Raw genomic sequence first — 25,032 nt, forward strand, 5'->3', positions numbered from 1 at the left:
ACGTCACTGTCACGATCCCTGCAGACCGTTTCACGGTCCCCGCTCGCCGACGGCTCTGCAGTTCTGCTTTGTACCACGGGAGGTCTCCAAGGCTCAGCAGATGGGACAGCAGGGGACACCAGGCACTGGCTGTTCTAGGGACCTCACACCCGAGTGCAGTGGCCTTGTCGTGGCCAGGGGTGCACCGGCCTTTGGGGGTCCCCAGCTGGCCGGACAGCCAGGCGTGGGAGAAGACAATTTCAGAACAAGGGGAATCACAGGCTGTGCCAAATCCCAGGAGCCGCTTGTGGGGAGATCAAATAAGCCGCAGGCAAAAAAGGGCAACTGAACTATCTGGAAACTGGATTGAAATCAAGGGCTTTGTCCTGAAAAGAGCACAAGGTGTTGGGGTTCATACCCCTGGGGCCAGGTCGTCTGGGAGGGTTCGTGAATGATGCACATGCAGCAGCCACCTCCTGTCCCTGCATCCCGTAACTCCTCCTACCCATCTGAAGTTTCTTTTCCCTTGGGGAGGTTTTAAGCTCAAAGCATCTCTTTTTTTAACCTTCTGGTCCAGCCGCTTAATGCACAGGAAACTATCTCTCCCTGGGGAAACACAATTACAGTGTGTGCTGCCAGGAGAGCCCAATGCCACCACCCAAAGGCACAGGTGTCGACACCCTTCACAGCCAGGATCCCATTGGACCCATCATCGGGAGTGGGGACAATGCACACAGGTGTCTCCAGCTATGGGACTCCTGCAGGGTTTGGAATTTTGTGTATTTTGGGGAGGAAGCAGCCATGGTCTTCATGATCCATTCCTCCTCTAAAGAAAACCTCTGCAAGACCCACTCCCATTTTGGTGACATTATGAAAATGTCACTGCATTCAGGGTACCCCATAATCTTGGAAACTCTCCTTAACGTCGTTACAATTACTCAGATATTTGCAAGAAGGTGGGGAGAGCACTGGGGATGGAGGAGGAAAGAAAAGCAAGGACACAAGGCGAGCTGCCACTTGGGAAGGGGACACGTCCTGGCAGGGTACAGGTGGTGTGAGCACAGACATCTCCATGTCCCACTGCCAAGCAGCTCCCGGCTGCCTACGAATTCTCCGGCTGCAGGCTTTGGAGGCAGCGCTGGGGCTGGAGCCATTCCCCAGCACCATGCGCGAGGCTTTGGTTGCCATAACAACTGGATCCAGGCTTCAAAAATAGTAACTTATTTTTCATTCAATTTGCCTTTTGCCCCCTGAGACAGATCTATTTCGGGACTGATGGTTTACTTCAGGTGTCCCTTGCCAGCATACCCGGCTGCAGGCTGGGGGCTTCAGGGGTGGAGGTCGTTTTGTTAAGCGTGGTTTATCGCCCTTTTTCTCTCCATCCTCTATTCAGGCTCAGAAAAAGGCAAAGCAGGGCACAAGCATCATGAAATAGCCTTTGCCAAAGCCTCGTCATCTTGAAGGCTGGGGAAGGAACTTGAAAAAAATCTTCCCCTCTAAGTGGCAGAGCGTGGGAGAGGTTTTTGGAGATGATCTCACTCTGCATCTCAGTTTGGACCTGCCGCTCTCAGCCAGGACTTGGCTGTCCCAGATACACTGGGAAGGTCCTACCAAGGATGGGACTTATTTTGTTCCCCCTGCACCTCCTGGATCCCACTGCCAGCCTGGCCTCCAACAGCATCTTCCATCCATGATGGGAAACTGAGGTGCTTCTTGTGTGCGCTGAGGACACCCTGCAATGCAGCAGGCACCTGGAGCGTCACCCCTTTTGCATCCCCTGGGGGATGAGCTGTTTTTTGGAAGTGATTGCAGAGGATGCCAGGATTAATTTATGCCTTGAATTATGGAACTCCTTAATTTTTGTCTGATTTGGCTTTTGGGATCTGTGTGTGTGATGTCCCATGGAAACCGAGACGTCCTCAGCTATTCTACCTTCCTCCCATCAAGGCTGTTACAGCATCAGGAAGGAGAGGTTGCACTGGGGAGACCAGGGCTCTCCTTCTCCAGTTCCTGCTGGCCTTATATCACCTTTCTTGTCCCTTAGCTGCTGACCTGAACGTGCCTGTAGCCTCTGGCACAGGGTGGGCACGGGTGATGCCCATCTCCCTGCAGAGAAGCCCCCATCGTCCTTTCCAGCCCTTCTCTGATCTGCCCAACCTCAGGTGTACATCGGGATGTCACCTCCTGTGAGACCCTCCCTGGGCGATATAGAGGATGGAGGGGTGAAGGCTTAGGATGGAGGGATGAAGGCTTAGGATGGAGGTAGGGTGAAGGCTTAGGATGGAGATAGGGTGAGGATCCTGGGGATTTGAGTCCTTGCCTTGCTGTCGTGTGGCTTCATCCCCCTTCTCTGGAGCAGGGAGGGATGGTGGGATGCTGGTGACAGTCATGTCCCCACCCATGGGCACCCCACAGTGACGCGGCTGGGGCAGAGCCGCCCACCCCTGCCAGGGCCTCTGGAAAATAATGGGAGAAAAAAAAAAAGTATCATTAAAATCAAATAAATAAAAGCAAAGTCAAACAAAGCAGCTCCCTGGGGATGCCGGAGTGTGCTGGCCCTGGGGCAGGCAGGGACATCGCGGTGTCCCTCGTGGGGGACCCGGCCGTGGGCAGCGTGGCCGGGGAAGCGGACAGCCTGCCTGCACCCGCCGCTCCCTCCTTCCTTCCCTCCCCGATGCTTTAATCACATTTTCAATTCAAATCTGCTGCTATTTGATCCTCCGGGGGTGGCAGCGAGGAGGGGGAGAGTATTTTTAGCCGTGCTTAAAGCTGCCGGGGCGGCTGGGGGAGATCGTGCAGGTTGCTGTGGCCGGGTGGAGTTGGACGGGATCCCCCTCCCTCCCTTTTTTCTTCTTTCTCCTCCTCCTCCTCTTCGCACATCTGAGAGCGGCAGCGGGGCTGGCTCCCCCCTCCCGGAGGTCGCCTTTGTTTTCCCCGTGTCGCTTTCCCGAGCAGCCGGGGAGGGGGGAGGCGGGAAGGGGCCGGGACCGAGCTGGGCTGGACCAGCCGCCTCTTCTCCTCCTCGGCCCGCCGGAGCCCGCGGAGTTGCTGCGGTTCCCCCGGGGCGGCACTTTCCGCGCCCCCACCCCCGGCCCGGGGCTGCGCAGCCGCCGCCGGACCCCCCCATGGCACCGCCGCGATGTTCGTGTCCCGGGTCCTGGATTTCCAGAAGACGCGCTACGCCAGGTAAAGCCGTCGGTGCGGCGGTCCCCGACCCCTGGGTGCTTGCGGAGCTCCCGGACAGCCCCGGGCTCGGCTCCAGCGGGGAGGGAGCCCTTAGGGACCTCCAAAAGCTGCTGAGTGCCCCAAAGGCCAGGGCAGGTGCCAGCTGAGCTTTTGGGAGAAGGTTACCTACCTTTCTGCATCCCTAAGGAATTCCGAGCATCCTTGGGAGCCCTCGCTGCCTTTCGCTCGGTCTAACTTCACCGTTGTCCTCCCATCGCTGGGGGCCAGACCCCACCACTGGCTGCAAAACCTCCGTGGAGGGACCAATGTTGCCCAGGGTCCCGCTAGACCCAGGTGACATCCCCCCAGGGTGGATCCCCCAGCCTGGACTTGGGGGCTGCACGGGGTTCCCATGGAACGAACCAGTGGTGGATCCTTCCCCCTCCAAGAGAGGTTTTCCAGCAGCAGCAGGGACTGTTTTAACAGCTCAGGTGTGGTAGGAAACCTCGTGGCATTACCTGCGTAGGGGGAAACCTGAGGACTGCTGGGCACAGGTCAGAGGGCACTCGGCCACACACACTGCTGCAGGATCAGATGTGGCTCTTAGCTGGGGAAGCTGGTGGGTGACACAGGGACAGCAGCTGCCCACAGCCCTCCAGCACACTGGGTGGCCGAGGATGAGTCAGATCACACAGTGCTGGGTGATACATGGCCAGACGGGGCTCAGGGAGGTGCTGGGGATGCTCAGCGTTAGACAAAGGACAGACTCTGCTCCTTGTGACTGTGGTGGGGATGTTATCATGGCTGTGGAGGGTCCCGCAGGCTGGCACAGCTCCTGGGCACATTCGGCTCTGCTGCTGTCACTGCCAGATTCCCACTGGTCCTGTTAGAGGCAGATACCAGAGAAAAACTTGTCTGGAAAGAAGTGGTGATGGCGTTTCTCGCCTGCTCCAGGGAGGAGCATTCCTGAAGGGTGTTTGCCTGGGCTGGGTAAGGGCAGGAGACCCCTCTCCCACCACCCCCAAACCACCAGCTCCTCTCCTTCCAAGTGTCCCACAGGGAAAATCCATGCTTGCACCTCCAAAAGCTGCCTGAAACATGGGTACCTGCTCAAAGACCATTTTGATGGCATAACTGTCTCCTAATAACCTTTGCCTGGGGGACATGCAGGAGGTACCCAGCAGGTCAGCACAATGCACCTGCTCCAAAACTCCTTGTGAAAACAGAGAATTCAAAACTGTTTTTCCCAGCTGGCACACAGAGGAGAGAGCCAGGGGAGATGGAACCGAGTGAAGCCCTGCACTCCCAGAACAGGAGAACTGTATCTTTGCCCCACGGCAGTGGTGCAGAGGGTCTTTGGGAGCTGGGCAGCAGAGCAGGGCAGGACCCACCTGCCAACCTGTTGCTTGATTTATCCAAAAATACTGGCACTCCAACCTCATAGCGGTCTTTTCTAAAGACAACTTGTTAAAGAGGGATGGGATGCTACAGAGTGCCTTGCAGGGACAGAGCCCATGTGTGGGGCAGCGGCTGTGGAACGTGGGAAGGATCAGGTCCACAGGGCATCCTCTGCTTCTTGCTGGGTGCCAGGGGCTGGATGGGGAGTGGGAGGAGATGAGTGCTCCCTTGACTTTCACCCCAAGACACACCAAGGCGGTTGCCAGCACGTGATGCTAACCCAGAACTCCCTGCATCGCCACAGAGATCCTCTTAGCCTAGTGCATAAAAATAACAGTTAGTTAATCCTCATCCTCACCGTGCTTGACACACAGCAGCATTCCTCTCCTCAGATATGCTCTGCTGTGGCATATCCCAAAAGAAACCCTAAAAGCAGCTCATTCCTTTGTGCCAGGGATGCTCTGTCGGCTTCTCTGGGCTGCAAGCAAGAGGGACCAGGCTCTACAATGGGGACTGGGGTGAGCAGGAACCACACATGCCCTTCAAGGCATCAGAAGCACCTTGCAACATCTTTTCAGAGGATGAGAAACTCTTGCTTATGGCCTTCCTTGGGAAAAAAAAAAGAGCAGAAAGTTTTCTTTGTGGTGGAAAAACCTGGAACGGCTTCATTTTTAATGTCGTTTTATCTAATTCCTGCAAGGAGCAAGAAAGGAGGAACTTGGCCATCAATACATCCATCAAAAGAAATAAATAAAATACAGCATGGTGATGAAAGACCTGTTGTGTGAAAGCTGCAGCGAAGGCACCAGGCTTTGAACAAAGAGATGAAAGGCAGCAATCAATGCGGCAGCATTTCGTGAAACGCCAAGAGAAAACTCGGGGTTGGAGGGTCACTGGAATGTCCCTGAACCGCTCCGGGCTGGGCTTCGGAGATGGAACATCACAGGTGGGGTGGAGGGGAAGAAAGTAAGTGGAGGGGGCTGTCTCCGTGGTGGGAACGGGGATGAATGGCAATGCTGCTCGAGTAGGTTGTGGTTATACATGAGGCTCTCTGTGATTTCTGCTCTGTTGTGTGGTCCAGGAGGCTCCTCCATAGGGAAAAGGAGTTAAAAAGCGCTGTTGCTGCAGGGCTGTGCTGTTCACAGCCTGCGCCATGGCAAGAAACAGCCATCTCCTCCCCGACAGGCCAAATCCAGCCATGATGCTGGTAGCAGATTCGTTTCCTCCTGCTTTATCCATCCACCGGATTGTTATTCCCCCACTCTCCCTCCAACACTTTCCTCTTCTCCTCCCAGCTCACCAAATTACTGCTTGTTCCCCCCAGAGCAACAGACCAGGGCAAGTTGCATCTTCATCACTTAAACTCATCATCCAGGTCACAGCAGGCCAGTAACCGACCCCTCCACCTCACCCCTGGCTTTGACCCCGCTTTGGCCCACTTTTTGCTCAGCACTTGGGTACCTCCTGCCCATGTACCTGCAGCTCAGCCTTGATCTCCCCACAGGGATACAAAATGCTTGCCAGACTTTCGCCATCCAGAGCCGTGACTTAAAAGAAACACAATCAAGCAGGGAGCTGCTGCATCTGTCTGGCTTCAGCAGCTCCGGAGCAGCCAGTGGAGAGGGGTTTGCTGGGAGCTGCAGGCTGCACAGGGCACTGAATCATCCTAATTAACTGATAGCAGGCCACAATTTGATTTGTTCATGTAAAAGGCTCTAAATCTTACCGCGTTTGCTTGTCTTGCCCTGTGCAGAGTAAGAAAGAGGAGCAGCCAGGAAAATCCACATTAATATCCCAGTCCAGAAGAAGCAGGAGGTTAGGGAGAGCAGGGGCCTTTGTAGGTGCATGGTACAGCCTTGTCCTCGCTTGCCCAGTGTTTGCAATGTAGACACTGCCGCCTCCTCACTGTCACAAGGGGATGGAGATCTGAACTCTACATTTGCCCAAAAGCAAATCCTGAGTTCAGGGAAAGGCACCTTCCTTACTGCTCCCTGCAAACATAATTACTGAGCAAGGAGACCTTCACAGAATCCTTCTCCAGCATCTCCAGGCAAGAGAGGGAGAGGAAGGCTAGCAGAAATAGGAGCAAGAAAAAACATTGGAGTGCTCGGACCCCAAACACAAGAAAAAGCAACACCAGGCTGACAGCCTGAGCACATCAGGAAGATCGAGTCCCCATTTGCTTTGCAGCGAAAGCACCAGCAGCCCTCACCTGCTCCCACACACATGAAGATGCTTTCCAAGAGCACTGCTTCCCCCACAGCCCACGTGGGATGAAGTGGTGAGAAGGGAGATGCTTTCAAGCATCAATATCGCGGCTCTGAGCTGCTCAGGAGGCAGGAGCTCTCAGCAGCACCGGCAAGACCTGCTGGGCTGCCCTCTGGCTGACGAGATCTTCTTGCTGTGAAAGGCACCACTCCAAGAAATGAGAAGTCCTCCCAAAATACCAGGATCACCTGGTGTCACTGACCAATTCAATATTGATCACTGTGAGCCCAGGCTGACTCAGATACCCTCCTAAGAGGATATCTTAGCACTGGAACAGGCTGCCCAGGGAAGTGGTTGAGTCACCATCCCTGTGTTTAAAAGATGCATAGATGAGCTGCTTAGGGACAGGGTTTAGTGCTAGAGTTAGGTTGTGGTTGGACTCATTCTTAAGGGTCTCTTCCAACCCAAATGATTCTATGATTCTAAGACAGCAGTAGTAGGATTCATCTCAGGTAGGTTCAGATGCCCAGGGTGCAGTTATCATTGGAACCAGGTATTTGAAAGACAACAAATACTCAGAGCATCATTTGCACAGGTGGCTGGAGATGGGACATTCCCTCAAACTGCCCCTTTCTCTCCTTTGGGAGGGTCAGGAGACCATGCAGGACAGGCTCAGGTGGGAATCAGCACCCTGGAGATGTGCAGCAGCAGCCAAGCCTCGTTCTTCTGGGGGAAGGCCAGTCTCTTGTCTGCCTGGGAAATGGATGTACGATGGTCTTTTCCCTCCTTCAGCCGGTGTTGGATGTCAGCCCGATGTGATTCTTTGGCACAGCTCGCTATGGCCAGCTTCACGAGGTGGCTGCCAACACAACACATGGGAAATTCAAGCCACTGCAGGTCAGTGAATGTGAGAGATGGGGCTGTGCCAGGACTGTCCCCAGGCTCGCTGTCTCTCCTCCTCCTTCCCACACCCCCAGCTCCACAGCGAGACAAAGCAATGCAAACCGACTACAGCTCCTATAGAAAGGAAGGGAAAAGAGCACAACAGTTATTTCAGGTCATTGTTCTTGGAGCTGCAAAAGGAGGTTGGTTGAGTACCCAGAGGTGCTGCCAGGGGATGGATGCTCAGAGCAGGAGCTGAGCAAGACAGAGGAGGTATGATCCAACACACAGAGCTCAGGTCTCCATTTGGGGTCCTCTAGGTGAAATTGAGCCTCAGCATTTTCATGCTGTGAAAATCCGGAGTCAGATGGGCTCAATGTGATACGCCACAACTTCTGATAATGTGATACCACGAGCGTCATATTCCTGATGTTTGCTTCAGATGCCAATGAGTTGAGCTGAGCAGTGCTGACCTTCAGGAGAGTTTTGCTCCGAGTTTATGCTCCTGTGCAAGTTTATAGTCCAGGCTTGCTGCTGCTGAGGGAAGGATTTTATGCAGAGAGAGATCAGCAGGTCAGGAGCAAGGAGTTACCTGCTCTGCTACGCTCAGCAGCACTGGCTGGTACTGCAACATCAGACACAGCCCTGCTCTGTTGCAAATACTAATGGAAATCCTAGTATTTGCTTTCCTGACTGGTGAAATGCATGATTCTCCTTCTGTGCATTCATTGTCCAGAGGCATTTGCTGAATTTACAGATATCATTTGTACTTGAGCAGCATCCAGGAATCCCAAATGAGAGCCAGGCTCTGGCTCTTGGAGGATGCTCTGGGGAAACTTTACAGACCTGAGAAACCATGACCTGCCCATGTAATTTAACAGTGACAGCAGCAGCCAGGGTTAGAGGCTGGGAAGGCTCTGGCCCCCCAGACTGTCCCAAAGCAGGCAGAGGGGTCAGTGGTCACACTCATTGCTGCCTGCCTTGGGCTGTTGCAGAGTTTAACCTGGCAGAACCAGCTCAGGACTAATCCCACTGGCTTCAGTGCTCAGGGCAACGCCAACAAGGCAGCAAGGAACATTCACAGTGACTTTCCAAACAAGAAAATTGTGAATAATAGACAATTTTCTGTTCTGGAAACAGGCTTCCTGAGATTTTTGAAACACCTGGGACATCGGAGTAATTTTATGACTAATCAGCTGTTGTTGGAATCTCATGAGCACCAAATGAAACAAGAAGTCCCAGCTCAGAAAGTAATTTGGGAAACACTCACCAATCCCATCTGTTGTGAATAAACAAACAGCTCTGCTGTAGTTGCAGGGTCATGAATTACCTTGGAAGATTCAGAAATACCATCTACATAAAAAGCAGAAAGCCTGCCAGAAAGAAAAATAAATACCCCTGCACAGAGGGTGGGAATATGGACAGTTATGACCCTGCTGGGAATTACCTGCTGAGTTTCCACCCACCAGCCAAGCCCTGCTAGATATTTATGGGTTCTCACAGGTGCAGAAATGGCCTGTGCTTGTGCCTAGCCTGGCTTGGAGCATCCTGTGGTTGTGTTTGCTGGGAACAGGAACCGGGTCTACCCCTGGTGTTGTCAGGGAGATAACATCAGCATATTCCCTCCCGCCAGCCTCAGCCCCTTGTGTACCCACCGCTGGGGGAAGCGGGATGTACTGGGAGGGGACTTCCCTGTCCCTCCATGGGGGACATCTCGGTAGCAGACACAGCAGGGACATAGCTGAGCACGTGGTCCATGTCTGGGAGCACCTCTCAGTAGGCAAGTGGACTTGTTCAGTGTTTCTCATGGTATTCAGGCTGTGGTCTACAGCCAGCTCAGGGTGTCCCCACATGTGAGAGAGCTGGGAACACGTTAAATCAGGATGAGGGTAATCAGAGGTGACATATGAGCATTCAGTCTGCAGCCCATTTTGAATTGCTTTGTGGAAGCAAAGCTTGCACCAGGGGCTTCTGAGCCAGTTACACCAGAAATCTGGCGATCTGCTAGTTTACCCATAAGAAAGGTTAGGAGATGCTGGTTTAGATGAAAAGCCTTTCAGTTTGCTGCCTCAGTAACTCCCTACCCAAGCTGCCAGCTCTTTGCATGATGCCGGGAAGCAGCACAAAACAAAATGCTTTGCCATCTTGCTGCTTCTCACATGGGATGGGCTGGAGTCAAAGGAGCAGCCCACAGAGCAGGTTTGTCCTGGCTGCCCCTTCTTCCCCAGCTCAGGGAGCAGACCCATAAGCTTACAGCACACACAGCTCAGCTTTCCAAACCAGGAGCACCATATGTTCATGTAGGAGCATGCAAGCACCAAAGAGCAGGCATGGAAATAAAGATTTTAGCTCTTAACGGGGTGCACGTACCCATGTGGGTGGCTCTGCAGATGGCAGTGCTGGGCAGCATCAGCCTGAGCCTTTGCCTTTCTGCTTCCCAGTGGCAAGCACTCCTGTGTCAATGGATAGAAAAGGAATGCAGGATTTCTCAAGTGCTCCCAGGCTGGATAAAGTATCTTTGTGGTACTGCGGAGTCTGGAGGCTCTGCCCCAGGAGGTACAACCATAGGGAGAGAGAGGAGGGCTGCTGAGACTTTCCCGTGTCACTGAGTTGCAGAATTGATGTCCTGGACTTGAGGCGAGGCCCTGAGCACCTCCCCGTGGTCCTGCTCTATCTCCTGCACTCTGGGATCACACCCCATTAATGAGCGGCACTCGGGGCCCTGCACCACATCATCACACGCAGCTCCCCAGGACCGAGCTAATTATGATCCACAGAAGAGCTCAGGGGGATGAAGCCTTTTAGCAGGGACCACAGCTGGAGAATTACCAGATTACAGGTCAGAAGCAGAGCACACAACAAGCCCCATATCACAGAAATGTCACTGCAGCAGCTCGCACATGAGCACAAGCCCGAGGACCAAGTCCTGGCATCTGCATTGGGTGTGCAGCTTCTGGGCTCATTAGAGCAAATCCAGACCATGCACTGAAGAGGGGCCTGAGGCCAGTCTGCCCTGCAGGGACACATCTGCTCCCTCACTGTCACTTCGGGCATCACACCACTTGCTCTACTAAGGGACAAGATAAAGGACCCTAGCAGGACTTACCACCACTGCTGGTCAGCACCCAGCAAAGGCTTTCTCCATCCTTCCTCTCTGATGAGAAGCCACCATGATGATACAATCCTTCAACAGCTCATCTATCACTTAAAAAAACCCAGTTGTGACATCCAGTCACAAGGAGAAATCCCCTTGATTTACAGTCAAATCTCCAGGAGCGCCCCAGCAGGGAACATAGTCTGGAAAGACCCCAGCTCCCTAGGCAGAGGGGTAAACACACAGCAAACCAGCATCCCACCTCCAAAAACATTAGACTAGGGCTTGAGCAAGCCCAGCCCTTTTATAAGCCATTCTCAGGTGAAACTTGTAGAGATTAGATAGTCTGGGGAGATTCACATCACCTGGGAACAAACTTGGACATGCCGGCTGCTCCTTCATACCCCCAGCCCACCGTGCAACACATGGCTCCGGCATTTAGTGCTTCACAAGTTCTGAAGAGGATGTGGTGGTTTTCAAGTGTCACAGCCATGGTCACAGTCTCAGCAATGTGCGGGGGGAGCCCAGCTCCTAAATATGTAGATACACAGCCACGTGTCATGTCTAGTCTGATTTATAGCAGGTGCCCATGCAGTGGTTGATGCAGGTTGTCTTGGTGCCTCCAGAAGAGCTCAGATGTTCAAATCCTCACACACGAGCCACCCCAAGGAATGATTTAATTTAATCTCCTTTTTACCTTCTTCCCTCCCACCCCAGCAAAGCAAGAGCCAAGCAGATCTGCCTGATTTTTAAGGTCAAGACTTTGTTCTTGGATAAAAGTCTTTAAAAAAGAAACCCCAAAGCCACAAAACAACGGAGTGGGAGAAAGAGAAGGAGAAAGGAACAAGCCTGGGAAGCCGGCTCTGCACTTTGCCCTGGCTGCCTGGGACAAGGGGCTCTTTGTTTCCCTGGCCGGAGCCTGCTGTACCGGCCCTTTTCAGGCTCCCTCGCTGGGAAAGGGGCCAGGGGGAAGCAGGCACAAGCAGGGCAGGCAAAACCCCTGGGGCTGCACTGAATAACCTTTGCTTGGACCCCCACCAGCCTCCCCATCTTCATATAGCTGGACCATATAGTGTCTGCCAGAACTGGCACTGGGAGAAAAAGCTGCCCGGAGCCCCTTGGGTCTCAGCTTCCCATGCGTTATCCCTGAGGATGAACATGCTCGTGTTCCTGATGTCCATGAGTTTTTAAACATTTCTGCGTCTTTTGAACTTTGAAGTCCTAAAACACTTGCTAAAATGCACTGAAGCGCCCAGCTGGTGTGTAATCACCTTTCCGCGGCTTCCCGGACCCATCGCGCCAAGCGAGCCACCTCATCGCGGCTTTGCTGGGTCCCCGGGTACGCAGCAGCATAGGCTGGAGGCCGTTGGGGACAAACCGCTCTCGTCTCCTCCCACCCTAGAAACGGTGCCAGGGTGTCCCCAAGCCTATGTGTGCAATGACATGGAGCTGGTGATGACTGTGGATTCAGCCAGTCGGGCAGGAGACTTGCTGCAGGGGACCAGATCTCAGTTTGGGTTGGTGTTTCCCTTCTTCTCCTTATTTTCTTGCATTGAAAAACCCCAGAGCTCTGCCTGGTTGCCAGCAATTCCCCTTCTACCAGCCCCAGTTGCACAGAGCTGGGGCTGGGAAACACACAGCAGCCACCCCCGTGGCTCTCGGCTGCTCTGGGCTTTCATCAGTTCTAATGAGAGTAACAGGTGCATTCCCCGAATGCGTCCATCCGTCTGTCCAGGCTGAAGCTCGGGTTTGAGGCTGGTTTTGCACACCAGCGTGGCAACTTTCTGCAGGCTGGGAGTGGCACAGGGCTCCCTGTGCCCTGGCCTGCACCCATGGTGACATGAGCTGGATGGACACTTGGCATCCTGGAATGGTCTGGGAGATAAAGTCCCAGGAGAGAAGGTGAGGAAACAACCCTGCACTCATCCTGCCCTGCCAGGAGATGTGCAAACACCGGCTGCTCCTGTGCTTGTTTGCACAGCTCTGCTCCTGAGCACAGAGGACAACAAAAATGTGCACAGCTAGCCCCAAAATGCAACGCTGGCTGCTCTGGGAGGGCCCCGCTGTACCCAGGCCGATCCAGAAATTTGCAGCCAGGTCCTGCATCCGTGATGCTCCATTTCCCATCCTTCACAGGATGATGCTTATTAGAAAGCAGGGCAGGAAAACGAGCAATCTCTCCCCAGGTCAAAATAAAGATCCTCCTGGAGTCTATTCCTCCCTCCGGGACAAGTGGGTGCTTGCAGCAGCTGCACCAACATGACTTTGGACTTCAGGGATGCATGTTCTGCTTGACCTCATCCCATGGGGTGGCAGTTGCCAGCCTCTCCATCCCTGTATCAGAGCTGGGGAGGATATTTGCACCCCAGGGATCCCTTCCCAAAGGGTCCGGGCATCCTTCAGCCCTGGCGGGCAGGGGCTGTGGGAACCAGCCCCTCCACCATTCCCTGTTACTGCTCTGAACAGCAACTGCCAGAGCAGAGGGGAGACCGCGCGGGGCTTTGTTAAAACAAATTAAAGGAAAAGCCTCGTACACGTTTCCTCAGCAACCGCAACGTCAGGCGGGATGTCTGGGCTTCCCTCCCCCCCACTTCTTATTATTAAAAGGGAAAAGAAAGGGAAGCAGAGAGCGAAGAGGAGCTGGGGACAGTCTCCTGGCAACGCTGGGGACAGTAATGTCCTCCTGCCAGGGGGACACGGCTCCAGTGTGGGGAACTTGGCCAGCCTTCGTGGCCGGAGCAGTGGGATGGAGAAGGTGTCCCCGGTGTCCCCTGGGATGGAGGCGATGGCATGCCAGGCACAGCCACCACCACAGGGATGCCCGTCTGCTTCCCAGCCACATCAGCCTTGCTAAGCCTGGATTTACGCAGCGTGGGTCCTTGACTTGAAGAGTGGTGGGAGCTTAATCCCATCTTTTTCCCCCTCTTAATTCAAGCCACTTTTTGGTGACAACGACCACACTTCTCACAGTGCCGGGGTCTGGCAGCAGGCAGTGCAGGGCTGGGGACACGGTCCCCATGTGGGCTGTCACTGCTGCTTTCTGGGGAGCTCCTCGCACGCCCAGACCTGCTGTGGCCACACTCCCCCCACACTCAAATCCTCATTATTTGAAGTATTTAATCCATCCTGCCTCATGTTTAACAGATAGAGGCTCTTGCAGTGGGGCTGAGCAGGCGGGAGATGACAAAGGAGCCTGCATGGGTGTGGGTGGCTCAGGGACAGGGAGAGGGGACATCTACTGCCTTTCCCCGTGCCCCAGACTGAGGGGTCACCCTGTGCCCAGCAGCAAGGTCCTGCCAGCCCCCTCACCCCCTTGCCAGGCACAGCTCAGCTGTAAAATGCGCTGCAGATGGTGCCGGAGCTGGGAGCTAACAGGGTCAGAAAGCAAATTAAGCCAGGTCCCGCAGCGCAGCCCCGCTCAGCGCGGCCGTCCTGACCTGAACCGCAGCAGAAAAGGTCTTTAAACCCCTGATTACCAGCAGCAGCCCGGGGAGGATCACTCTCTATTTGCCCATTTCTTTTTCCCTTTTGCCAAGACTCCACTGCTGGCTTCTGCCAGAAAAGGATGCCGAGCAAGGCAGCGCTTTGCTCCGACCTGTTATCGTGGACGCACATTTAACTTGCCTCTTAATACAGCATTACGTACCTAGCAGTGGACTAGCCAAGCCCAACGCAATTTTTTATCACTGTGTGTTCATCTGACAGGGGAAATCAATACGTTCCTCTGAACGCCAAGAGCGAGCTGATACCTTGGACTAAGGGAAACGGAAATAAAGACCCAGGTTTCCAAGGAAGTGTGGTGGGGCTTCCCCCTGCAGCAATCTGTGCTGGGACACACAGCCCCCATGGGCAGGAAGCAGATGCAGGTGGTACCCAGAAACTGAAAGTATCATGGGAGATACCCCGCTTGGGGCTAGGCACACTGCTGTGACATGAGGGTGTCACCGCTGGCTGGGTTGGGGACTTGCAGCAGGTCCTCCTGCTGCATCATGTGTCCTCTTCACTGCTGGGGCTCTTCTCACCGCTGCCCTGTCTATTCTCCTGCCCACAGCAGCAGGCAGAGCCACCTCCTGCCTTCTTTTCTCCCAGCAATGGCAGCTACCGGGAAACGCTTCAGTTTGCACTGGAGCTGAGCAAGACCTGGGGTCCTGGCATTTGGGGACAGACAGATGGACAAGCCAGGATCACTTGCAGACCCCTCCAAAAGGTCTTTCCCCCAAAACCCATCCCCTGAGTGTGTTTCTCTCCCCGCTTCTCGCTGCAGGTTCATGAATCACCGCGTCCCGTCCAACTGCAGGTACCAGCCGACGGAGTACGAGCACGCGGCGAATTGTGCCACCCATGCGGTGAGTCCCTGTCCCCGTCCCAGGGTGAGGGAGGACGGTGCTCAGCTCTCTGTGGGTCCCCTGAGGAACCTCAAAGGACACCAGTCTTTATGGTTGGACTCCATGAACTTAAAGGTATTTTCCAACCTAAATGATTCTATGCCTCTATGATTAAAAATGTCTTTGTTCAACCCTGGAGCAGTTCCTGAGGGTCTCGGGGCTGTGATGAGGCAGATGTGCCCCAGATGTTCCCGTGGAGCGAGGATGCACTCCTTCCTTCTGCCCTGGGAATCTGGTGTGCATCTTCCTTGCTCTCACCCACCATGGCCCCGTGTCCAAAGGGAAGCTGGCTGTGGGATTAGTGTAGAGGGGGTATTTTGCAAAGCTCCCTGAAAATGGAGTGTTTTTCACAGCACGGATGGTGACAGGCACCCCATGGGGCTGCCCACAGAGCCACGGAGCAGGCGCTCCCCGCATCAGGGTTTCCCTGGGGAACTGGCAGCTCCTGCTCCCAGCCCTGGAGATGACTCAGAGGTGTCCATCCTCCTCCTGCCTACCTCCACCTGGACAACCTACCCTGGAGCTGCACCACCCAGGGAGAGACCCTGGCTGGGCAGCCTGGGCAGCCAGCCTGGCCCTTACGGGTGATGTCTTCAAGAAGCAAAAAAAAAACCACCTAAAAGGAAAAGCAGAGACTATATTGTAGCTGCTCAATCATAAAATCACAGAATCACAGAATAGTTTGGGTTGGAAGGGACGTTCAAAGGTCCCACCTTGTCCAACCCCCTGCCATGAGCACGGACATCTTCACCCAGCTCAGGTTGCTCAGAACCCCGTCCAGCCTGACCTGGGATATCTCCAGCGATGAGGCATCAATGGAAATGCAGAGTCAACAACAGATTTGCTTCTCCCTTCCAGTTCTGGATCCTGCCCAGCATCCTCGGCAGCTCCATTCTCTACATCCTCTCTGATGACCGGTGGGAGACTATCTCAGCCTGGATCTATGGCTTTGGCTTGTCCAGCCTCTTCATTGTCTCCACCGTCTTCCACACCATCTCCTGGAAGAAGAGGCATCTCAGGTACCAGCCCTGATCGCTTGGGATGGGGGGAGAAAGTCTGAAGGCCCACGTTGCTGCAGGCTGTGACCCATCTGTCTGTCCGTCCCGCAGGACTGTGGAGCACTGCTTGCACATGTTCGATAGGATGGTGATCTACTTCTTCATTGCGGCATCGTATGCCCCCTGGTGAGTTGTTGGCGGGGTGGGGGGCGGCGCATTACTTGGTCCCACTGGAGAGGAAAAAATCAGCCTGGCACCAACAAATAGGGTTTCCTTCTCCAGCTTTGGCTCTGCTTGCGGCTCTACCCCTTTCCACAAAACCTTCCTATCCTGTAGATTTTAACCCCTTTAAGTTGAAGTTACAAGTTGGGAGGACCCTTTGGTGGGTCAGCCATGGGGCTGAGGGCAGCATTTCCCCTCTCGCTGCCTGCAGCCCCAACTGGGGTGCTGCCCTGGACCCCCCCTCACTACAGACCTGGGTCTTGCAGGCTGAACCTGCGGGAGTTGGGTCCCTGGGCCTCCCACATGCGCTGGATCATCTGGATCATGGCGTCTATTGGGACCATCTACGTTTTCTTCTTCCATGAGCGGTGAGTGCCTATACCTGGCCCCACGCTGGTGGATGTCACGGAGCCCAGCTCAGCTCTGCCCGTCCATCATAACACCCTGAGGTAGTCAAGCTGCAGAAAAGAGCAAGAAGGACGGAGATAGACAGACAGGTACAGGGTTCTTGGGTAGCCTCCTGGCCAGCTGGTAAAGGGCTTCCTTGGACCACATCCTTCCCCATCTGCACCCTGGTTTTAGGAGCTTTGGTGACAGGGTGGGAGCAGGGACACGGGAGCAGGGACGTGAGAGCAGAGATCTGCTGCCATGAGTTCCTTCTTCCACACGGTGGCACCAAATAAAAAGCAAAAGGCTCCAGATGTCTCCTCCAAAGCCTCAAGCACCTGGCCCTGAGCTGGCAGCTCCCAAACCAGGGTGTGGGTCCATCACCCTCAGAGCAGGGTGCCAGCTTCACTGCAGTGGTGTGGCGCAAGCACAAGGACATGGAACCTGCTGTGGTGGCACCACCACCCCTTTTCCTATAGTAGAGCAGCAGACGTTACAGGCATGAAACTCAACTTTCCCTCTGCACCTGCCTCCAAACAGCTTCTCTGTTGGTTCCAGGTACAAGCTGGTGGAGCTAGTGTGCTACATTATCATGGGCTTCTTCCCCGCCTTGGTCATCCTCTCCATGGTAAGCCACCACTGGGAGTGCATGGGCTCAGTGTGAGGGACAAGTCTCAGCAGGGCCAGTTTGTCTCCAGCAGGTTGGTGATGGATAAAACCATCCCCAAACATGACGTGCACCAGCTCAGTTTTGCAAATGATTTGGGTGCCCAGTAGGTACCATGTGCAACCCCAGCATTGAAAGCCTCCCAGCAAAGCTGAGCTCCGGGTTCCCCATTGCCTTGCTGGAGAGGATGGTGTAGCAGAAGGGAGAGCAAGGGTCCTACCTGCACCTTGCCATGCTCCTGGTCTTGATGGAGTGGTGAGGACAGGGCACGGAAGTCACAGCCACCGCTGAGTCCTGCCTCCCTGTTTGTCCGCAGCCCAACAGGGATGGTCTCCCAGAGCTGGTGGCCGGTGGATTCTTCTACTGCCTGGGCATGGTCTTCTTCAAAAGCGATGGCCGCATCCCCTTTGCTCACGCCATCTGGCACCTCTTTGTGGCCATCGGAGCTGGCATCCACTACTACGCCATCTGGAGGTACCTCTACCGGCCCAGCACGCTGGAGGCTAAAACATCCCGGTAGATGCTTTAAAGACATCGTTTGCACCAAACCGGCACGTGGGGCACAGAGGGGAGCGGGGAGGCAGCCTGCCCAGGGCCTCACCCCAAACCACCCGCTCACCCCATGGGCAGCAGCCACCAGTGCCCTTCCCGCTGGGACAGGAGAGCCTGGAGGTTGATTTGAAACAGATTTTTCTTTTTTTTTCTTTTTTAACCTCGGGAACTGCTTATTTTTTTAGGCAAAGGTTTTGTAACATGGTGACTGGCTGACAGGGAGCGACCGCTCACCGAGACCTTGGGGAGGGTCTCACTCACCCACCTGGACCTGAGCATCCCCTGGGAGTGGGGACCTTGGCCCCACACACCCCTGGCCAGTGACACCCTGGGTTTGGCTACTGGAGCCAATCAGGGGACCAGAGGTGTCAGGGCAGGGGGAGAGACCCGACCCTTTTCCCCCAGGATGCCTGAGCATGTGGCTGCTCCAGCTGGGCAGGGGGCCAGGTTGGCACCCCCGCACCACCCGGGCTTGGGTCCTAAACAGCCACAAGTCATGTCAGCATCAATCACCCCCTCCCAAGTTCTTGTTGGGAAGGTCTGATTCAACAAAGCCTTACCTGAGATTGAAACTTGAATGTCTTCCAGGGCTCCCCGGAGTCCCTGAGCATTGGAAAACACTTTCTCTAAGTCAGTATCAAGTGCACAACTCGGTACATCCCCACTAGATGGGCCCTTGGGGCTTCCTCCTGGACATTTTCTCCCTGGAGTGGCAGCCCCGCTCCCAGGCTCTGCCATGCCCATGCCTTCATCTCACGGGGACCAGGGGGGATCCTGGTCTGGCATCCACCTGGCTGGGGTCGGCCCATCCGCATCAGGGAATTTTCTTCGTCTTTGAGGGAGGGAAGTGAACCTCCTTGGACTGGGATCATAGGGCTGCCTTCCTTCTCTGCTCTCATTTTGATGATGAGCTCAGCATCAGATTTAAATCCACTTATGGGAGGAATTCTGACATTCCCGAGAAGAGACACATCTATGTGATGCTCAGAGGTGAGCTGTGATGGGGTGGTCCTAGTGATGCTTGGGTTTTAAACAACCCTAATCACAGCTACACAGTGCCCTCCAAGGCAGGATAACTGGACATGGAGTGCCTGCCCAGCCATCACAGAATTGCAGAATTATAGAATGTCCTGAGTTGGAAGAGACGCACAAGGATCATCAAGTCCAACTCTTGTCCCTGCATAGGACAACCCCAAAATTCACACCGTGTGTCTGAGCGCATTGTCTGATTGCTTCGTGAATACTGTCAGGCTTGGTGTCTAGGAACAGCCCTGATGCTGATGGAATGGGAAAACCACACCTGGTCCTGCTCCCCAAACACGCTGGCAGAGCTGCTGCAGCCAGAAGGGTCTGGTCTGTGCTGGGGTCTGTGCCAGGAGCTGGCAGAGCAGTGCTGCTCTCAGCCCTGCCTGCACCTTCCCTGGGAGCCCCTGAAGGCATCGATTCTCCATCATCTCTTTGGCCTCTTGATTAATCACAATCGCAGCAGTCTCAGTGCGACGTGGCAAGGGAAGGAGATTTATGGCCACCGTCCTGCATCTCCTGTTTCTCTGGCAGCGTGCTGAGGGGCCGAACTCCCGGTTCTGCCCCATCTTCCACAGAGCTTAGGGTGTCCCCCAGCCTGCAGCACCCTGGCAGAAAATCACCAAAGAGAATGTATCCAGATACTCTTCCCCTCGTGACGTGGTGGCTGTGGTCGCCAGGTTAGCAGAAAAAAAAACCCTGTGAGTTTTCACTTCCATAGGCAGAGGGTTCCTATAAGGATCCCTAGGTGCTGTGCCCAGCATAGAGTTGCCGGGGGGTCTCTGCCGCAGGCACCCCAAAGCAGCCTTTGGGTTGCGACGCCTCTTGGGGTGACGGGTGGTTTTAGGGACGGGGGGAATGACTCGGAGTGAGCCCGTTCTCTGCTGCTGCCTCTTCCAGGCCCCCAGGTCCCAGCCCTTGCTCCATCACCTACCACAGCCAGAGGGGAGGAGAAGGATGAGCTGAGAGTAACCAGCAGTTGGTAGAGCAGGTTTGGGGTTGGAATAGCAAGATACGGGGTCCCAGACCGGGACCTGCAATTTTTTCTGTCTGGCAAGTCATTACCCTTCTCCGTGCCTCAGTTTCCTCATCTGTAAAATGAGGGTGAAGACACCAACCTACCTCACAGGGCTCATGTGAGGACCCCATGAAGCACTTGGAAGCTGACTGGTGCTTTACAGACACACTGCAACTTCCACCGAGTCTGAGGCACTGGATTCCCAGAGCCACCACAGGGGACGGTGACAACTGCAGCTCAGCCCAGGTCTCCTCCCTCTCTGTCACTAAATCCCGCAGGGTAATCACCCTGGGGACAGACCGTGCACACAGCCGTCCCAGCCCCCAGGGAAATGTCACCTGGCAGGGGCTGAGGAAGCCCAGGGACCACGGTCGCATTTGGTCCGCAGGCTTCATCCCCAAGGGCTTTATCTCAGAAGCCATTTCACCACTGGGGGCTTTTGGCCCTAAATCCAACCCAGGGGCTCTCAAGGCACAGGGATGTGCCAGAAGGACCATTCCAAGGCCACTCGTTCTCAGCCCTCTGCTGAAAACCAAGGGCAGGGCAGATGCCTGGGTGGGGATGGGTGGCCAGGCTCCATTGGGGACATCACCACCCTGCCTTGAGCCCAGATATGCCGAGTAGGCTTCTCCGTATTTGGGAAGTCCCCCTCTTCGCTTGCTTCCTAAGTCCTTCCCTTGCAAAGCAGGGTGGGGGGCACAGAACAGGTTATTGGATTGTCCTCCTATTTTATGCTAATTTTAAATGACTCATAACATTCAGGATGTCTGGAGGAGGGTTTGAGGGATTTTCTAGCATCTCATGTTTTTCACTGTCCGTTTGTGTTCAATCAGTATTTTATATTTAACACAGTATTGAGTCAAATTAAAAAGAAATGTAAGAAAAATAACGCTAGCAAATATTGTTTCCTGCGGAGTAGGATTGAAATAAAAACTCAAGATACCTCACTATTGGCTGCTTGTTAAATCAAAATCAGTTTCCCTGCAGCATCTGGAAATGAGCTAATTTTCTATCTGACTTGCCCCACATGGCATCACTGCCCCGGTGAGGAGAAGAACCGCTCAACTAGCTGCAGCGAGGCCCCGCTCACGGCGATGGAGAGCTCAGAACCGACTCACGTCGGTGCATGGATGGCATTGCCATCTGCTGGCTTGGCTTGCCGGGGGGGGGGCAGTGCCACTTTGCCCTTCACACCAGCTGCACAGGGAAATTCGGGAGGTCAGGGCCCAAGCTACAGAATTTCCTTTAAAACAAAATAAATCAGTGAGATTGCTTATGGCAGCCCTGCGCTCGGCAGCATTGGCTGAAGGGTTTGCCAGCACTTCACCAAAGCGGTTTCAGTGCAAAGCCCTGCACGCCCACTCTGGTCTTGTAATTTCCCCTCCTGCGGTGGCCGAGTCTGTGGTTGACGTGTGTCGATGCCTGGAGCTGCTGCCGCAGGGGAGCAAGGATGCCAGGTCTAGGGAGGAGGAAAACCTGTGGTAGAGTGGGCAGAGGGTAAGCACTGCTCGCTGTGCACGCCAGAGGGGAAACCCCCGCCCCCCACCATCACCCACTGACTCCCACCAGCCTCTCCCATGGGCACTGGCTCCTCTTGGAGAGGGACATTTTGCCCCATCCAGGGAGCTTGCTGGCTGCACTGTCAGCTCTGCACATCCACTGGCTGCCCTCTCACTTGCACCTCCCCATCGTAATTACAACAGGGCCGGATTCCTCACATGCTGCAATGCTCGGCAGCTTTCCTGGAGAGCTGGGGAGGGTTCCCTGCTTCCAGAGGCAACTGAACTCAACCCGAAACCTGACCCACAACTTCCACCTCACTCATAATTTCTTTGCTGCTGGCAATGGGGCTGGACCGGAGGCCTCCTGACTTCACTTTGCCTTTGTGCTGTCATTCTCAGAGGGTGGTCTGGGTGGCAAACGCACCTTCCTACCCAAAGAGTAACCTCTGCACCATCGGACGGAAAACACACATTTAACCAAAAGGAGAATTTTTAACTGCGAGAGGCAGAGCATCAGCGACCACCTTGTCTCGAACAACTCCCCAGCGCACTCACAATCCACCCCTTCCCGATTCCAACCACCAGCCACAGGAATCTCCAGGTCGACTTCGGAGCTCGTTTGATAAAACCCGTTCAGCCCAAGCCGCCAGCTGCCCACGCAGCCAAGGCGCCGCCGCCCGCGCAGCCCTGCCCGGCTCGCTCCCCGCCGAGAATTTTAACCGGGCACCGTGCCCAGCGTGGAGAACCGGCCACCGCCACGCCGCGGTGCCCCCGTTCATCCCTCCCGGTCCTCCCACCCGCGGTGCGGGGCGCTGCGCGGCGGGCGGCCGCTGGGGGGTGCCGCGGTGCCGCTCCGCTCCGCTCCGCCCCGGGACGCGGCCGCGCAGCCCCGGCGGCTCCGGGCGCTGCAGCCGCCGGGGCCGCGCCGAGGCTGGCGGGGTGAGTACCGGGGGCGGGGGGCGCGCACCGCGGGGGGTGGCGCGGACGGACCCTGCCCGGGGTATCACCCTTTTTTTTTTTTTTTTTTTTTTTCCCTGGGGGGATGGGGTGGCGGGGAGGATTTCGCCTGTGACATCCCCCGGGACACCCCCGCCAACGGGAGCCTCTCCCCGGGATGGGGCCAGCTGATCTCGTCCCCTTCCTCGCCTGCTCGAACGGGAGTGTTTGTTTCTTGTCCCCTTGGAAAGTGGGGGCAGGAGGAAAGCGGCGGTGAGGGTTGAGGCTTGCCCGGTTGCCGTTGGAGACCCAACCTGCCCTGCTGCCTGCAAAACAGACGGGGAAGCGAGCGGGCAGGGAGGGCTGTGCTGGGGGGACGCAGCACCTTGGGGTCCTTGTCCCGTTGCACGCTCCTTGGGATCCCTGTCCCATTGCATACCCCTTGGGATCCTTGTCCCATTGCATGCTCCTTGGGATCCCTATCCCATTTCACGCCCCTTGGGATCCCTATCCCATTGCATGCTCCTTGGGATCTTTGACCCATTGTACACTCCTTGGGATCCCTCTCCTAATTGGTCACCCCTTGGGACCCTTATCCCCACTGCACACCCCTTGGGATCCCGCCGCTACTCCACACACACTATTTCACCTGTGTCCAGCAGCTTGTGACTGTTGTGGCATCTCAGGCCTTGGTGGGGAGGTGCTGGGACGGTGTGTGTCCCTGTGAGGCTGGAGCAGCTTCATGCTGAGTTGCAACTTTAGCAGAGAAAACTCAGGGGAGTTTGCTACTTGCTTGGGAAGTGCTTATTTTCAGCGCTTTCCAGGACCAGTTAATTATCGCTGGAAAAAAAATTATTGCTAGGGTCTTATAATTAGGCAGCCTACCGAGACTCTGCTGCTCAGAAGGCAGTGGAAAGGAAACGCTCTTTGTGAAATGTTTCTTGCCGTGTGTGTGAATAGAGCTGCCCAGGCAGAGGGCTGGCATTTGTACTTGTGCATTACCAGAGAGCCGATGCATGTTGGCGGCTCAAAAGATCCTGCAAAAATAATGAAAAAATTAAAAAGAAAAGGCAAGAAAAGAAAACCTGCTAAAAGGACTCCTGTTGTCCTTGCAGAATGGGGTCCCAAATTATTATAATCTATTCATGGAGCTATAGCTGCCTTTAGGAGAAACTGTTAGTTCATCTTTGCAGGACTGGGACTGCCTTTATATTGTTTAACTGGTCCCTGTGCTACGGGGTCCAGGGTGCTACCGCAGAGCGCCTGCTGCTAATAATAACGCGGTAAGGAGTTTACTCGCTCTGATCCGGCTGAAGACGGCACCGAGGCTGGCATCGACATTATCAGCCTCCGATCTGTCCCTAGATTAGATGGATAAAACTCACTCAAGAAAAGGCCGGGCTCTGAAGGGGGGACCTGATCCACAATGGAGGGGAGTGGGGGCTCCGATTCGGAACGGAGGTTTGGGCTCTGCCCGGGCTGCAGGGACGGGATCTGCAGAGGGGCAGGATTTGGAGCCGAGGAGCGCACGTCAAAGCCGCCGTGTCCAGGGTGTTCTCATTTCCTTTGCTCTCCGAGTTATAATTTGTTCCACATTGCAGTGCCGGAGTGGCCTCTCCCTCTGCTCGCAGCATCCAGGCTGTGGTTGTTGCCATCAGACCGAGGCTGCGACTGGAGTAGTTTCCATCCAAAAAAAGAAAAAGGAAAAAAAAATTGGAAAATTTTTCAAATAGAGATCTGTGGAAATTGCTTTTCTGGTTGCCATTCTGGGATGGTTATAGCTGAAATCTCACTGCCCATCCATGCAAAGCTGCGTCTGTGTGGGGACAAACCCCAGGGAAATTCCAGAAGATTGAAAAGTGTTTTAATAGTGTTGCTGCTCTTCCCAAAAGGGAGCGAGATGACCTGGTAGCTACAGGTTGATTGGCTTGATAGCATTCCCTCAGGGAGAAGAGGGAGAAACCTGGCTGAGGCTTTAATTGATTAAAGACTTCAGCACCAGGAATAAATTCCTGCCATCCAACGTGGCTATATGGAAATTAACTCCTGGCAAGTAGAAATTATTTCAGTCTCTGACACGAGAGGTGTCTCTCTGGCTGTAATACGCTTTTGCGAAGCATTTGAGTTATGCGAGGTGATATTCTTGTAAAAATCTGCACTCTCCCATATTAAAAAAGTCAATCCAGTCCAATATTTCGAGCTGACATTATACAGTGTCAAGAAAGCCGGCATTAAATAAACCTGATCCATTTCAAAGGCAGTTATCAGAGAAGATTATCACTGCTGGGCACTGCTGGCTACTAGCATGCCCTCAGTGTTTCAGTGCTTTTATCACTAATCTGAAAGGAGATAGAAATTATTTCTGGAAAAACCTGGGGCTGACCCAGAGCAGCACAGCGTTAATAGTTTGCACAAATCCGGGAGACAAACTGGGCAAGCGAAAGGCATCCTAACTGGATCTGAGTGGAAAATGGAAATCTTCTTGCACCCAAAAATAATAACCGGAGTGGTACATGTTTTCCTGTCCCTGATCTGGATGATAAATACACTATGCACCATTTCCAGCAGGAGATGCTCACGCGGGGGCTCACCAGCTCCCACCTCCAGCAGAAGCTG

At 54.6% G+C, this 25,032-nt stretch overlaps 1 protein-coding gene across 1 annotated transcript; it reads left to right on the forward strand.

The window, feature by feature from the left end:
* Positions 1 to 2,778: 2,778 nt before the first annotated feature.
* On the forward strand, positions 2,779 to 18,779 carry MMD2 (monocyte to macrophage differentiation associated 2). Its single transcript, XM_065644591.1, has 7 exons — positions 2,779 to 3,165; positions 14,991 to 15,072; positions 15,970 to 16,130; positions 16,221 to 16,295; positions 16,598 to 16,699; positions 17,277 to 17,346; positions 17,702 to 18,779. The coding sequence occupies exons 1-7, from the start codon at positions 3,119 to 3,121 to the stop codon at positions 17,903 to 17,905; spliced, it is 741 nt and encodes a 246-aa protein (XP_065500663.1). The 5' UTR covers positions 2,779 to 3,118; the 3' UTR covers positions 17,906 to 18,779.
* Positions 18,780 to 25,032: the final 6,253 nt, after the last annotated feature.

This window comes from Caloenas nicobarica, chromosome 14, assembly GCF_036013445.1.
Source record: "Caloenas nicobarica isolate bCalNic1 chromosome 14, bCalNic1.hap1, whole genome shotgun sequence".
Classification (NCBI taxonomy): Eukaryota; Metazoa; Chordata; class Aves; order Columbiformes; family Columbidae; genus Caloenas; species Caloenas nicobarica.

Excerpts from the sequence above, each read along its gene's own strand:
- MMD2 (XM_065644591.1), top strand. The coding sequence starts at position 3,119 with ATGTTCGTGTCCCGGGTCCTGGATTTCCAGAAGACGCGCTACGCCAG. Across the intron at positions 3,166-14,990 it reads CAGAAGACGCGCTACGCCAG|GTTCATGAATCACCGCGTCC; the intron begins GTAAAGCCGTCG and ends TTCTCGCTGCAG. Across the intron at positions 16,131-16,220 it reads TGGAAGAAGAGGCATCTCAG|GACTGTGGAGCACTGCTTGC; the intron begins GTACCAGCCCTG and ends TCCGTCCCGCAG.